Consider the following 14,929-nt stretch of genomic DNA (forward strand, 5'->3'; position numbering starts at 1 on the left):
AGGTTCTGAGGTGCGAAACTGTCTGGTGGGCCTCGCAGCAGAGAGCACAGTGCAGGAGGAAGGCCGTAGGCGCACCCAGAGTGCGGGGCCCCAAGGGGATGCACGTGCAAGAAGCACGGTCACTGGTGAGCAGGAAGGCTCACAAGGAGCCGGAAGAAAGACACGCTTCCACACAGAGCACCCGAGGTAAGAAGGTCCACGAGTTCTGCTCAGGAGTAAAGCAAGCCGCATGTATAGAATGACACCTTGAAGTACTGAAAGTACAAAACCACAAGCCCGGAGCTGTGTGCGCATCAGAAATAACCTTTAAAAATGAAGGTTAAAAGAAAATAGAGACATTTTCAAAAAACAGGCAGAGGAAAATGAGCAGCGTCAGAGCTGTTCCGTGAGAAAGGTGCGACGAAGTTTGCGGCGCCGAGGGAGCGCACTGGAGTGGCAGGCCTGCGGGTGAGCCTCAGGTGTGCGTCGCTCTTTAATGTCTTGCCCCCGTGTAGCAGGGAGGAAGAGCGAACGAGGACCGCGCAGAGGCCCCGCGGGCGCGCGCCCTCCAGGTCTGTGGCCCGGTGGCGCCTTCCTGAGAGGAGGGTGCCCAGCTGATGGCGCACGTGGCGAGCTTCCGTGCAGCCTGGAGAAATAAGGGCTTGGTAAAAAGCGTTCAGTCAGAGGAAAGGACAAGAGAAATGGGTCGACGAGACAGTAGAGAAGGCAGCGAGGTGGCCGCAGTCGTGTGAGTGGACACGGCCGCCTGGAGGAAGAGCAAAAGGCGTCATCAGACTGCTGCCCTGAGGCCACAGCAGAAACACTGCCAGTCGAGAAGCCCAGATCAGTAGAAGGGGGGAGTTCCCGGTGTGACACAGCAGTGGTGAACCCGACCGGTGTCCATGAGGATGCCTCGCTCAGTGGGTTAAGGATCCGGCGTTGCTGTGAGCCGTGGTGTAGGTCACAGACACGGCTTGGATCCCGAGTTGCTATGGCTGTGGTGCAGGCCGGCAGCTACAGCTCCAAATTGACCCCTAGCCTGGGAACCTCCATATACCGCAGGTATGGCCCTGAAAAGACCAAAAAGGAGAGAGAAGACTGGGAAATTATCATGCAAGGCCCAGTCATAACAAAGCCTTGGTGGCTAAGTTAACATCCGCCAAAGCCGACTTCAGGTCTCCTGCCTGGCTGTCCCCAGAGATGGAGAGGGTGTGTCACGGAGTTCCCGTTGTGGCGCAGTGGCTTGAGGACCCCAGGGTTATCGCCTTGAGGATTCGGGTTTGATCCCTGGCCTTGCTCAGTGGGTTAAGGATCTGATACTGCCACAGGCTGCGGTGTAGGCCAGCAGCTGCAGCTCTGATCCGACTCCTTGCCCAGGAACTTCCAGAAGCCGCAGGCGCTGCTGTAAAATGAAGAAAATTTATGTCAAAACGAGAAAGGAATCTGTTCAAAACAACATTGCCCTAAGTATACCTGATGCAGAATCTGGTGGGAGAGTCAAATCTGTAAAAATAGGAGTTTTTAACACTCTTCAGGCAACTTAGGAAGCAGGTAGAAAATCCGTGATGTTGTGGCATGTTTAATGATACTGGCGGCACAGTGTTTCATACTGCAGTACTGGAGCTGGTCGGCCGTAGGACCCGGCCGACATGCGGAGCTGCGCTGCTCAGCTGCCGAGCACGCAGTTCTCCTCTAGGGCAGGATGTCCGTGTGTTCCTGGAAAGTGGCTGCTGTGCAGGAGCATGCAGTGAGAACCGCCAGCTCGTGGAGAAAAGAGGGGCGTGTCCCTCGGTGACACAGAGTGAGGAGCATAATTAAAACTGTCTCGGTTTTATACATGTTACATGGCTAAGAAATCACAATTACTACGTCAAAAGCGATTAGAGTAATAAAATCTCTTTCAAAGACAGTGTCAGTTATAGCAGCATAGAACGTACGCATTGCTCAGGGCTGATTGAGCAGCATGCGTGCGAGACCCGCACTGAGAACTTCCCCCTGCCGAGAGGCTGAAGGAAGCCCGGCCTGCTCGTGGGTCGGAGCACAAGGCGGCCTCTCCCCAGCTGACCCACGGTCAAGTCCGTCTCAGTTGGTGTTGCAGTGGACTTTGCAGAAATAGAAATGAACCCTCTGATTCTGATGTGCAGGTGTAAACGCAGAAGGCCGAGAGCAGGACAGAGCGACCTGAGTTCCAAGAAAAGGCACTGCCGTGTGTGAGGGGCGGCATCGCGGTCAGCCGCGCTCAGTGACAGCCCAGGCCCCGCACGGTCACCTGGTCATGAGGTGCCGAGGCGATGCAGGCGGGGTGGGAAGAGGGAGCTTCATCCTGCTGCCCACTGGACAGCAACGGTTCATTCGAGGCGGATTGCCGGCCTAATTGGAAAGCTATAAAAAGTCTGGAAGAAAACGGCCTTAAGAATGTGCATGAGGAGTTCCCACTGTGGTGCAGCGTGGTCGGCGGCGTCTTGGGAGCCCCGGGATCCAGGCTCAATCCCCGGGCCGGCCCAGTGGGTGTGCTGCGGGGCGGCCAAAAAAAGGTGTGACTTTGGAGCAGGCAGGTTGCTGAGGACATGCACATGAGTCCCCGAGAGAATCGTTGTGCTTCTGTCAAGACCAACTTTCTTCAGAAGCACCAATAAAAAAAATGGGCCATAAGCTGAGAAAGTACGGGGATGCCTGGGGCATAGCACTTAGTCTAGAATATATAAAGCTTTCGCGGCTCACTAAGAAGTTAGATGAGCCAGTTTCACAAAGGGTCCCAGATCCGAACAGACATTTCACAGGAGAGAAACAAATGGCCAGTAGGCACGTGTCCTCAGTCATCTGCACGGTGACCAGGTAGCACCGTGCACCGGCTGGGGTGGCTGAAGTGTCAGAGGCTGGTGGCGAAGGTGTTCGCAGCGGGACAGCCGGAGCGCGCCTCCCTGGTGTGGCTCAGGTCATCAGACCACTCCGGAAGCCAGCCCGACCTCTCGCAGCCAGGCACACACCACAGGGCTCATCAGCGCCCCGGGTCTTCACCAAGGAGGGACCAGCATCTCCACAGCCTGTGTGCAATGCTCTGAGCCGCTTTTCTGGAACTAGCACGGGTGTGTCCAGTGGCAGGAGGGCAGGTCAGCGAGCTGTGCTCCTCACCCGAACAGCAGCACTGACCAGCCTCAGGAGTGAACGCTGTGTGCCCAGCAAAAGCAGCTGGACAAGGAGAGGCTCTAGGGTGTCCTCAACCGGGCTGGAGTGGCAGGAGCAGGTTGCAGTGGCGGCAGAGGGCGAGTCGACTCGAGTTGTTCAGAGGAGCCCTCCAGGAGTGTGGATACCCCTCACCGCATGGCACACTGGGGTCAGAGCCGATCCAGCCCTGTAGTTTACATGAGTGCACTTAGGAGCTCCCTGGGGGCCCAGCAGGTTAAGGATCCAGTGTTGTCACTGCTGTGGCTCTGATTACAGCTGTGGTGCAGGTTCGATCCCTGGCCTGGAAACTTTCCATGCCGCAGGCATGGAGAGAGAGAAGTTTGTATGTGTGTGTGTGAAGCTTATTGCCAGGAGTTCCCATCATGGCTCAGTGGTGACAAACGCAGCTGGTATCCATGGGTTCGATCCCTGGCCTCACTCAGTGGGTTAAACCATCTGGTGTTTCCATGAGCTGTGCTGTAGGTCACAGACGAGGCTCGGATCTGGTGTGGCTGTGGCTGTGGTGTAGGCTGGCACTGTAGCTCTGACTTGACCCATGGAGCCTGGGAACCTCCATGTGTTGCAGGTGCAGCCGTAAAAAGACCAAAAAATAAAAAGTAGGTAAAGTTTATTGTCAAATATTTCATCTGGTAGGAAGTTGATGGGGTGGGGGTTGTGACCAGATTTACGAGAGGGTTACGGGGCGAACACTGGGAACCTGACGGCTGAGCTGGAAAGTGAAGACTGGCTGGAAAGCAGGCCTCTGCTGCGTGATCTGAGCTCGCGGGTTGTGAGAATGTCCACGAGTGTTGCGGGCACGGGGCCTGGTGAGCACCTTCTCCCCAGAGCTGCACCGCCGTCCGGTTCTGCCCCCTCCTGCCCTCGCGGGCCCGGCTGGCTGCCCCGCAGCTGCTGAGTGGACGGAAAGCCGAGGCCCCCGCCCTGCCCCCTCGCTGCCCGGTGGGTACCGTGCAGGGCCGTGCAGTGCAGTGCAGCGCGGTGCTCTGTCTCACCTGTGTCCTCCGGGCGCCGCCCCTCCTTGTCTCTGATGCCACGTCTTTGTAACAGTGTCAGCTCCGAATGCCTCCCTGCCTCCGAGCCTTTGCTCTTGCTGCCTCTAAAAGGTGACCCAATGAAGATTGCTGACCGCAGAGTGTTTTGTCTGCTTCCCCACCAAAGGCGCCTTTTTGAGAAACTCCTGGCAGCCCTAGAGATTCCGTGGAAGGAGAGCAGGGCTGGGTGTGCTTGGAGCTGCAGTCCGAGTGCCGTCGTGGCGGAGGTGGTGTGTGAGTGGTTTGTGACTGTTCCCCAAAGGCTCTCCGACCAAGCGCAGCGATCTCTTACGCTCTTTCTTAGAACCACCCGTCTCCACTCGGACACCTGTGCTCAGCTTTCTGGCCTCTGTCCCTCTTCAGCTTTCTTATTTGCAGCTGTCCCCGCTCGGTTGGTAACAGACCGGCTCTGTCATCTTCCCCTGCTGGACTGCAGAGCCGTGGGAACGGGGACTTGCCCTGCTGTTCTCTGCGTCCCTCACCCGGCCCCGGGCCAGGCTCTCGGAGAGGCCTGGGTACCTACTGGCAGATCCCTGCAGGGTCGGGAACGTGTAAGGGGCATTGCCCAACGGCCCGGTCAGAGGGTAGCCTGCCCAGGTAGTGTGTCTCATCTGATTTTTCCTCTCCCTCGTGTGGACATGTCCAACATGTAATTCTAGTTTCGTCCTTTTAATGTTCCTTTTCATTTATGAAAATTGGAGTCTAAAGGGTAGCCCTAATTTTGTATGTCTACAAGATTCAGATTCAACTTTTTTGTTCTCATCTCAGTTTTCTGGAGATAATGTTTTTTTTTGTTTTTTTGGTTTTCTTTTTTGCCGTTTCTTGGGCCACTCCAGCGGCATATGGAAGTTCCCAGGCCAGGGGTCGAATTGGAGCTGTAGCCTCTGGCCTACACCAGAGCCACAGCAACGTGGGATCCGAGCCATGTCTGCAACTTACACCACAGCTCACGGCAATGCCGGATCGTTAACCCACTGAGCAAGGGCAGGGACCGAACCCGCAACGTCATGGTTTCTAGTTGGACTCTTAACCACTGCGCCCCGACGGGAACTCCAATGATTTTTTTTTAATGGGTGTGTGCTCCTTCCCCGTGCTGAGCAGGACCTGGCAGAGGGAGAGTCAGAGGCAGGTGCCCGGGCACAGTCAGACCAGGTTCAGAAGCACTTCTCCATGCAAGATAAGCCATAGGCAGTACCCCTCAGTAAGGCGATGGGATCTGTTCACGCTTCCTTCCAGTAGGTTTTACTTTTTGGTGTTTGGCATCTTCTTTCTAGTTAAACTTCAGATATTCAGAATACATAGCTAACTGTGGTTGAAGAGGAATTTTAGACTCATTAAACGCTCGAGTGACTGTGCTTGCCTGACTTGGCCGTGTCACGCTCACCCCAGTGAGCAGGAAAGTGGCCTGGCAGCGCGCAGCGGGCGGCGGTGGGATGCGGGGTGTGAGTAAACAGGAAGGGGACGGGGTGGCCAGAGGGGGACACTGCGGCCTGGTAACACGCAAGGGAGCCTCGCGTCGGCCCGTGCCCGTAGCGGGGAGCCTGGCTGCCGCAGGGCTGCGGGCGCTGTTGGACGGGTGATGTTCAGCCATCTGAAAACGGGCCGCGTTTACAGAGTAGCAGACCCCTATCGGAAAACCTTTCGTTTTACTTACCAGAAAATAAAGACCCACCTCTAAAGTCCATCCCATGAATTTGGGGAGAGGTAAGATCGTGTTTCTGATCTCACGATGTGTGAATTCTGGAGTCTCACAGATCTAGATTCCGTCAAGGCCCTGCTCTGGCCGGTGCTCTGGCCGCTGAGCCCGCTGCCCCGGGAGCACCTGTTCCCCACCAGTGAGCCTGGAGACCAGACCCCTCTCGTCACGTGGCTGTGGAGGAAGGGCCCGCGGGGTCCTGAGCCCGGTGCCAGGCCCGCTGTGGCGCAGGGATGACATCCTAACAGCCCTTTCGCTTTTACCCCAGGTGAATCGGGCCTGGGGAAGTCGACGCTCATAAACAGCCTGTTCCTGACCGACCTCTACCCGGAGAGAGTCATACCTGGAGCCGCAGGTACAGAGGTGCCCTCGCCTCCCTAACCTAGTTCTGCACGAAGGTGCTAAAGCGTGCCGAGAGGGTGCTTTTCGCCCCTCAGTGTGATCCGTTTGTTTCGTTTGGCTCTGGACACGAGGAAGACCTCAGGTAGGTGGGGAAAGGCAGGCCGCCCTGACGTCCCTGGATCCTGGGGGCAGCAGACGCTGGCCGTCTCCCCAGGGCCCATCCTCTGAGTTTGTTTTCTTGCTCTCTGAAGTCGACTAGGGCCTGCCCATGTCGTGTTTGATGGGAGGGTCCGGTTCTGGCGCAGGAGGAAGCCTGCCACGCGGAAGGCGGGGTAGGCGTCCTCTGCCCTCTGCCTCTGGGGCGCGATCCTCCAGCTCAGGACACGGGGCTTCGTGAGGGTGTGGAGTGAGCGCCCCATGCACACAGTCAGCCTAGGACTCGGGCCACCGCAGCAGGATTAGAGCCCCTGGCAGTGTTGGGGTTTGTTTTTTTGTTTTTTGTCTTTTCGCCATTTCTTGGCCGCTCCAGTGGCATATGGAGGTTCCCAGGCTAGGGGTCCAATCGGGGCTGTAGACGCCAGCCTACGCCAGAGCCACAGCAATGCAAATCCAAGCCTCGTCTGCAACCTACACCACAGCTCACGGCAACACTGGATCCTTAACCCACTGAGCAAGGCAGGGATCCAACCCGAAACCTCATGGTTCCTAGTTGGATTCGTTAACCACTGTGCCACAACGGGAACTCCTAATTCAGGTTTTAAATGAATTAATTGTTTTGGTTTGGTTTTGTTCCCGGGAACAGAAACTGTAATTTTTAGTATTGGTGTTTTTACCAATACTGGGTAAAGGGCCCAAGTAGCTCGTTAGTCTTAGCTGGACGTTTCCCTTGCTGACCCTGGGGTCATTTAGACACGTTCTTCATGTCACCCTCTGAGAACTGCCCTTGAGAGAGAACGGTCTTCTGAGTTGGTGAATATGACAAAGTAAACGACGGGCAATTTCTCACCTTTGCAAACTGGCCCGACGCTAAGGAGCGTCCTCTCACCGCCTTTGCTTCTGGACGTGAGGATGACTTGGCTGCGACGTCTGTCACCCCATTGGCTAATCTGGGTTGATCCCACTGGCTAGGCAGGTGTGCCCCTCCTTCCTCAGTGCTCCACGTGTGTCCTTCCTGGAGCGCACGCTCGGTCGAGGACAACGGAGGACTGTTCTTTGGCCAAGGGTGTACGAGCAGCTGCATCCCTGCTAGGACCTCCAGACAGGCTCTCAGGTTTGCTTCTTTTTTTAGAGAAAATTGAAAGAACTGTCCAGATTGAGGCTTCAACTGTTGAGATAGAAGAGCGAGGGGTCAAGTTGCGCCTGACAGTGGTGGACACGCCCGGCTACGGGGACGCCATCAACTGCAGGGATTGGTATGTGCCCTCGGCCCTGCAAGTGAAGAGGCTGCGTGCCTGCGCCCGCTTGTTCCAGTGCATTTCAGGGTGTGGTGTTCATGCGTGATTGCTGGGTTTGCATATCTGTGTGTGATAGAACAATGGGGCAGTTTAAGTCTTTTTCCTTTTTTTTTTTTTTTTTTTTTGTCTTTTTAGGGCTGCACCCGTGGCATGTGGAGGCTCCCAGGCTAAGGGTCAAATCAGAGCTGCAGCTACCGGCCTACACCACAGCCACAGCAGCTTGGGGTCCAAGCAGCATCTGCGACCTACCCTTAGCCCACTGAGCAAGGCCAGGGATCAGACCTGTGTCCTCATGGATACTGGTCAGGTTCATTACCACCGAGCCATGACGGGCACCCCTTAAACCATGTTAATTAGGACCTTTCCAGTGAAGACTCTCTCAGGGAAGGAGTGGCTTTCTTAGAGCACCCTAGTGAGAGCTGATCCCCCAAAGCCAGGCGCACAGTGAAAGCACCTTGATCTGGCCTGTGGCCAGTGGATGAGATACTGCAGCACAGTCTCCTTCCTTCCCGTGTTCAAGAGAATGAGCTCTCCGAGGAGACTCAGGACCCAGTGTCTGGCGTCAGCCACCTGTTGGCAGCACCTGCACAGTGAGGAAGTCGAGAAGCAGAGTGAGAGTGCAGTCTGTCCTGTGTACCTTGCAGAGAGGACCGCTGTGACCGTAGCCTGTCTCCTGGTGCCAGTCCCCTGAACCTAAGGCATCAGCTTTGCAGCACTAGACGAGAAGGGGGGGGGGTGGTGAGGTTCTGCCTCCGCCAGGTATCGTCTCAGCACACCTGGGCCGGGCCTCTGCCCCGCTCCGCTCCAGCCCTGTCTGGGCTCAGTCAGCGCGGCCTCTTTGTAACCGGTTCCCTTTGGGCTCTTCCTCCCAAACCCTTGGAGGAGATGCTTCTCGGCCCAGTTTCCAAAATCCTCCGTCTTGCCAAACCTCGGCTTCGGTTTACTTCTCTTACCGTGCCGACGTGTCCTCGTGCCGCTGTGATGGCTGCTTGTGCTTCTCGCAGCTTCAAGACCATCATCTGCTACATCGATGAGCAGTTCGAGCGGTACCTGCACGACGAGAGTGGGCTGAACCGGCGGCACATCGTCGATAACAGGGTGCACTGCTGCTTCTACTTCATCTCCCCCTTCGGACACGGGTACGGAGGCGCTACCGCGGAGGCCTGACTCGGAGACCAGGGTTTGCACCTTCCCCCAGACGGTGGATTTTAGCGCAAGAGCTGCGGTCGTCGTTTTGCGAGAAAGTCTCTCGCGGCGTCCCAGTTCTTTCCCTGAGGATGTGACGCCTTCCTCCGCTTGTTTTAGGCTGAAGCCCTTAGATGTGGCGTTCATGAAGGCCATACACAACAAGGTGAACATTGTGCCCGTCATCGCAAAAGCCGACACTCTCACCCTGAAGGAGCGGGAGCGCCTGAAGAGAAGGGTGAGTGCGGGTTGCTCGTGTGTCAGAGCCGGGGCGCGGGCGCCGCAGCGGAGCCGGGCGGAGAGCTCGGTGGTTTGGGCCCGGCGCCGAGGACGACGTTGGAACTCGTAGCTGCCGTGCTCTCACAAGCCAGCGGGCTCGTGCTTCCCGCCCTCCCCATGCCCTCTGTCCCTCGTCGCTGTGTGTTCGCAGAGCTTAGGGCAGCGCTGGCACGTGGGGCCTCGCCAGTGCCTGTGCCGTCGGCAGTTGTGCGAGTCAGACGGCGCCTTGGGAAATTGAGGCGCGCTTAGAGTTTTGAAAGAGGGGCTGCATTTCCCTCAAAACGAGTTTTTAGCAGCTGGAGCTGCTCTTCTCCCCACCAGAACAGCCCCGGATATGCTGCCGGTGTTTGTAAAGTCTCTCCCCTCTGGGGGCTGGGAGGTGGTGTCTCGTTTCAGCTGTGTCTGCCCGCTTTCTGGTGCCAGGGTCTCTCCCGGTGCCTGAAGCCCGCTGGCGGGCGCTCTTGGGTTTAGAACCGTGCCGCTCTTGTCGGCTCGGGTGGAGCCTCTGATAGGCGGCAACGACGGCTGTTGCATTGCGGGCGGTCTCACCTGGTCGACCTCGGCGTTTCGTGCTTGTCTTGCTGTCCTCCGCCCTCGCAGAGGTTCGGAAGGGGGTGTGCATGTACCGGCCAGCCTGTTCATTGACTGTCTCTAGTGCCTGTCAGTTTTCGAGAAGATGTTCAGACTCTTGGAAGAGCCTCAGAAAGCTTAGGCGTCTTTATGCTTGGCAGTAAATACCTTAGCGACTTGTGCTTGAGGGGACCTAACTCTTCCTAGGAGGCTGCATTATGTTTCAGCCACGCGGGGAAGGGGCCGTCAGGCCTAGAGTGCTTTGTACCCGTCCCGAATCGTGTCCAGAGCTCTCAGGGCTGAATTTCAGTGGGAAAGGGATCGAAATCTTGGGCCTTTTCAGCTCTGTGCCCCTGGTCTAAAGAACCCCGTCCCGGACCTCTGGCCACTCCCCCGTCCCTGCCAGTGGTGGCGGGTTCTTGCTCGGCCAGACCGAGCTACGTGAGGGCTTCCGTTTGTCGCCGCCTCCCCTGTCCCTTGCAGTCCGCGTACCTGCCTGCGTGTTTTCCTCTGCTCCGTCCTCGTCCCAGTGTAAGCCCTGTCTTGCCGGGGCCGAGGGGTGGGTTGTAGGCTGGAGCGGGGAGCCGGCCAAGCAGGTTCCAGCTCACTGCTCGGCGCTTCCAAGAGATTGAGGTCAGCCTGCAGGTAGGGGCTGCCGCCAGGCGGGGGGCCAACCGTGGGTTCATCCAGGGCTTGGACCTCACAGGGCCCCTAAGCTCACACTAAGGAGGAGACAGGGGAGTAGGTTTGAAGGAGGGCTTTGCTCTCTGCTCACGTGAAGGCCCAGACTCTGGCTGAGAGTGGGCAGGGCTCCCGTGGACGCCCAGCGTCGGGGGAGTGGGGCCGGGCTGCAGTGACTGGGGATGGCTGCTTACTTCGCTCCGGCCAGCCCACTGCTTGGTGGCTAGTGCAGAGCGCGAGGGTACACTGCTGACGCTTGTTAACCCCGGTCATACCCTCTTACCCAACTGGACGTCCTCCCTTCCAGCCGTCCGGGGTGGCTCCTTATTCCCAAGACCCACACTTGCATCCTCGTGTCCACACGGCCGGCAGGCCTCCTCCCTCTGGCACTTGTCCCTGCTCTACCTACAGGGCCTCCTGGGGCTGCGGCCTGCTCTCCTGTAGTCTCCTGCTTGGGCCTCGAAGGCCGCGTGTCACAGTTACTCTGTGCACAGAGGGCCCCTGGGCTGCGGGCACGGATGCCGCCTGAGCAGTGTGCAAAGTCATCTGATCCCTTGTCGACGTGTGCATAGTTCTGACGTGTTTCTAATGTGATGCATTAGACTTGGCTGAAATAGCATGCAGTTGCTAAAATGGCTCTTGGTTTTGTCATTCTTTCAGATTCTGGATGAAATTGAAGAACACAGCATTAAAATCTATCACTTACCTGATGCAGAGTCAGATGAAGATGAAGATTTTAAAGAGCAGACCAGGCTTCTCAAGGTAAGGGCTTTGCGCCCGGTGCACAGTGTCAGCAGTGACTCCTGTTTCCTGTGGTCGACGCATTTAAAATGGGAAGAGTTGGCAGGGCCCGAACCCTGGACAGCTTGACCTCTGAGCTAGTCCGGGTAGGTTTGGTTAAAATAGCCCTTTTGTTTTGCATGTATTTTGGCAGGGCTGTCACCTGGGCTTAGGATTCTTACTCCAGGTGCAGGCCGTTTTCGGGTGACCTGTCCCACGTGGAAAAGAGCTGCCACGTGCCCTGCAGGGTGTGCCTTGCGGTTGGCAGCGATGCACTGACCGTTCCCATGGGTACACGAGGGTTGGGTGCCCTGTGTGTCCTCTTCTAGGCCAGCATCCCCTTCTCCGTGGTTGGATCCAATCAGCTGATCGAAGCCAAGGGCAAGAAGGTCCGAGGCCGGCTGTACCCCTGGGGCGTCGTGGAGGTGGAGAACCCGGAGCACAACGACTTCCTGAAGCTGAGGACGATGCTCATGTGAGGGCGGCCGCGGCCTCGGGCGGTGCCTGGCGGGAGCTGCGCTTGGACCGCAGGGGGGGCTGTGGCCACCGTGGCAGAAGGCCCTTTCCGCCCTGGGGCTGCGGCGAGCTGGGGGCTGCGCCGGGGCCTGTGGCTGAACACGCTCTCCTTCCTAATCTGGCAGATCATGTCCATGCGAAAGGCAGACTAGACCTGAGCCGTGGTGGCCCCACCACACGTGGGACGCCTCAGGCTCTCACACGAGGTGGCCCCGCCAGCCTTGAGCTTCTCCAGTTGGCTCTCAGCAACCAGAACAGACCTGATGACAAAAACAGACTTTTTTCCTCCAAAAATAAATGTCGCAGTTAGTAATGTACGGCATTGCCGTGGCTCTTGAATGAAGAGGCAGAAGGAAGGTGTGCGGCTGAAATCTAACGCCTCTTTCATCAGAAAGTTTGCAGATGCTGCTCCAGGTAGATGGGGCAGAACCAGCAGTTGCTGTGTCTGCCCCGTCGGCCTCGGGCAGTTCGGTGAACTGAAATCACTAAGCCTTCTGTTCGAGTCACTGCTCCTGCTGTGTCAGGTGTGGAAGCTGTGACGGTGCAGCCCAGCCCTCCGGCAGTAGGCCCTTGGTCCTGTCTCAGAGCTGGAAGCTGGGCGCTTTGCTCACTCTGGAGCCTGGAGTACTTGAGTGTCGTTTCGCACGGTGACTCGAGGGGTCAAAGAGCTGCTTTTGCCTCGTCCAATTGATGCTGCGTTTGAGCGGTTTCTCCTCAAGCGCCTCGTCACTGGGTGCCGATCAGCTCCTTGTGGTGGGAAGCGTTACGCTTACGAACCCACAGACGTTTGAATTAAGTCCTTTCAGAAAAGTGTGTTCTTTTCAGACAGTGTCCCTAAAAAACTTTCTAGAGTCTCTGCAGCGGGACATGCTCATGCAGAGATGGGGTGCCCGTGGCCCTTGGAGGCGTGCACGGTCTGTTGTGGCCCAGAGACCCCGCTTCTCCCGTGGCAAAGGGACTCAGCCCCTGCCGTGTGCCCTGTGCCCTGGGCACGCGTGGTGATGCAGGTGGCCAGCCCTGTGCTCCTCTTCTCTTTCAGCACCCACATGCAGGACCTGCAGGAGGTGACCCAGGACCTTCACTACGAAAACTTCCGGTCCGAGAGGCTCAAAAGAGGCGGCAGGTTGTTGCCCGGGTTGCGGGGTAGCCCCTCCTCCGCGCGGCCAGCTCGCCTTGACCGCGAAGCAGCCCGTTCTGGTTTTCTACTCGGAGCTGTTTCGAGACCTGTTGCCAATTTAATCTCATCATGGGTGGTTTTTTGGGTTTTTGGCTTCTTTGGACTGTTCCCCCCCCCCCCACTGCCCCCGTTTTTTGGCCGCCCCCCAGCATATGGAGTTCCTGGGAAAGGAGCAGCTCTAAGTGGCAGCCAGACCTCAGCTGCAGCTGTGGCAACGCCAGATCCTTAACCCACTGTGCCGGCCTGGGGTCGAACCTGCGCCCCAGTGCTCCCAAGATGTGGATCCCATCGTGGCCCCGCGGCCGCGCCTCTCTGGCCGGTCCAGGGCGGCTTTGTTGGCGCTCAGAGAGAGCAGCTCTGGACAGAGAGATTGTGTTGGACGCTGTCTCCCGGGTGTCCCTGTCAGCCGGGATGAGCGGGGACAGTGGCTGCTGCGGACCCTCACCGTCCGCGTCACCGCGCTGCCGGGGTGTGTGTGAGCTCTGCATCTCGTGGCCCCATCTGTGCCCAGCAGAAGCGCGAGGGCGTGGCGCGCGTCCTTTTTCTCCAAGGACGTCTCACGTTTGTCACAATCGCCGCGGTTTTACGGGTGCGGGTTTGTGTGCACACATGAGGACTACTTTCAAGTCTGCCGTGTGAGGTCCGCGATTTGGGGGCCGGACAGGAGGAAAGGATTTAGAGGCAGCAGGCACTTCCATCTGAGGACGGCAGCCAGGTTGTGGCCCCAAGAAAGTCCTGTGAGGCCTGTGTCACGCGGGTCCCTGAGGGCTCCTCTGCCTGGACACACTTGTCCTGGTCCTTTTTTTTTTTTTTTCCTTTTTAGGGCCACACCTGTGGCACATGACGTTCCCAGCCCAGGGGTTGAATCGGAGCTGTAGCCACCGGCCAGCACCACAGCCACGGCAACGCGGGATACAACCTGGACCGGCGGTGCTCACGGCAACGCCAGATCCTTAACCCACTGAGCAAGGCCAGGGATAGAACCTGTGTCCTCATGGATGCTCATCGGGTTCACTGCCCCGAGCCACGACGGGCACGCCTCCTGGTCCCTTTTAAGTACCGTGGTTGTTACGGTCTCAGTTCGTGGCTTAGCTCCGAAGGGAGTCGTCACACAATATACCTGCTGGTCTTGAGCAGGCGAAGATGAGAGCTTAACCCCCGGCTCAGAGTAAGACAAAATGTCTTGAATTTTCCATTTTGTGTTCTTGTTTCCGTCATTCATTCTTTTCTTACTCATGTTGTTAATCGGAAAAACGGTACAGATGTGTCATCCGCAATAGATGTGTTTCTCAGAAACGCGAGGTGAGGCTTTACTTGGGGCGTCTGTTGTCAGCAGTAACTGTGTTTGCGGCAATGTCATGACGGTAGTTTCTTTCAACTCTTAGGAAAGTGGAAAATGAGGACATGAATAAAGACCAGATCTTGCTGGAAAAGGAAGCTGAGGTACGTAGAAAAGTGTTGTTTTTTTTGTTTGTTTAATCTTTTTTGCTTTTTCTAGGGCTGCACCCGTGGCATATAGAGGTTCCCAGGCTAGGGGTTGAATCGGAGCTGTAGCCGCCAGCCTACACCACAGTCATAGCAACGTGGGATCTGAGCCGCGTCTGCGACCTACACCACAGCTCACGGCAACGCCGGATCCGTAACCCACTGAGCAAGGCCGGGGATCGAACCCGCAACGTCATGGCTCCCAGTCGGATTCGTTACCCACTGAGCCATGACGGGAACTCCAGAAAAGTGTTTTTTGAGTCTAAAATGGGTATATCCAAAAATATTATTTGTAGTTAGCTTATTATAGTTTTTTTTGAGAAGGAACATGTTACATATAACTAAGCTATTTTATTATATATACATGTGTGCTTAACAATATGCATATATATACATATACACATGTTCTCTCATTTGATCTCCGAGAACAATTTAGTGGGAAAAGTTGGAGAGAGAATTTAGTAACGTGACTGTTTTTTTTTTTAAATGTTTAAAAATCAGTAGTTTCCCTGTACATAGACAACGGAAATATAACGAGAGGAAATCCCATTCGCCAGCAGTAACAAAA

General features: G+C 56.6%; 1 protein-coding gene across 8 annotated transcripts in view; it reads left to right on the top strand.

Annotated features, from left to right (window-relative positions):
- Positions 1 to 14,929, top strand: part of SEPT2 (septin 2) — a 34,456-nt gene that overhangs the window by 13,717 nt on the left and 5,810 nt on the right. For 5 of the 8 annotated variants that reach the window (XM_021074597.1, XM_021074596.1, XM_021074595.1 and 2 more), the window contains 8 exon segments: positions 6,161 to 6,247; positions 7,523 to 7,646; positions 8,693 to 8,827; positions 8,994 to 9,111; positions 11,064 to 11,165; positions 11,513 to 11,658; positions 12,739 to 12,822; positions 14,262 to 14,319. In XM_021074597.1, the coding sequence (XP_020930256.1) occupies positions 6,161 to 6,247; positions 7,523 to 7,646; positions 8,693 to 8,827; positions 8,994 to 9,111; positions 11,064 to 11,165; positions 11,513 to 11,658; positions 12,739 to 12,822; positions 14,262 to 14,319 (854 nt within the window). 8 annotated transcript variants of the gene reach the window in all.

Source organism: Sus scrofa, chromosome 15 (genome assembly GCF_000003025.6).
Source record: "Sus scrofa isolate TJ Tabasco breed Duroc chromosome 15, Sscrofa11.1, whole genome shotgun sequence".
Classification (NCBI taxonomy): Eukaryota; Metazoa; Chordata; class Mammalia; order Artiodactyla; family Suidae; genus Sus; species Sus scrofa.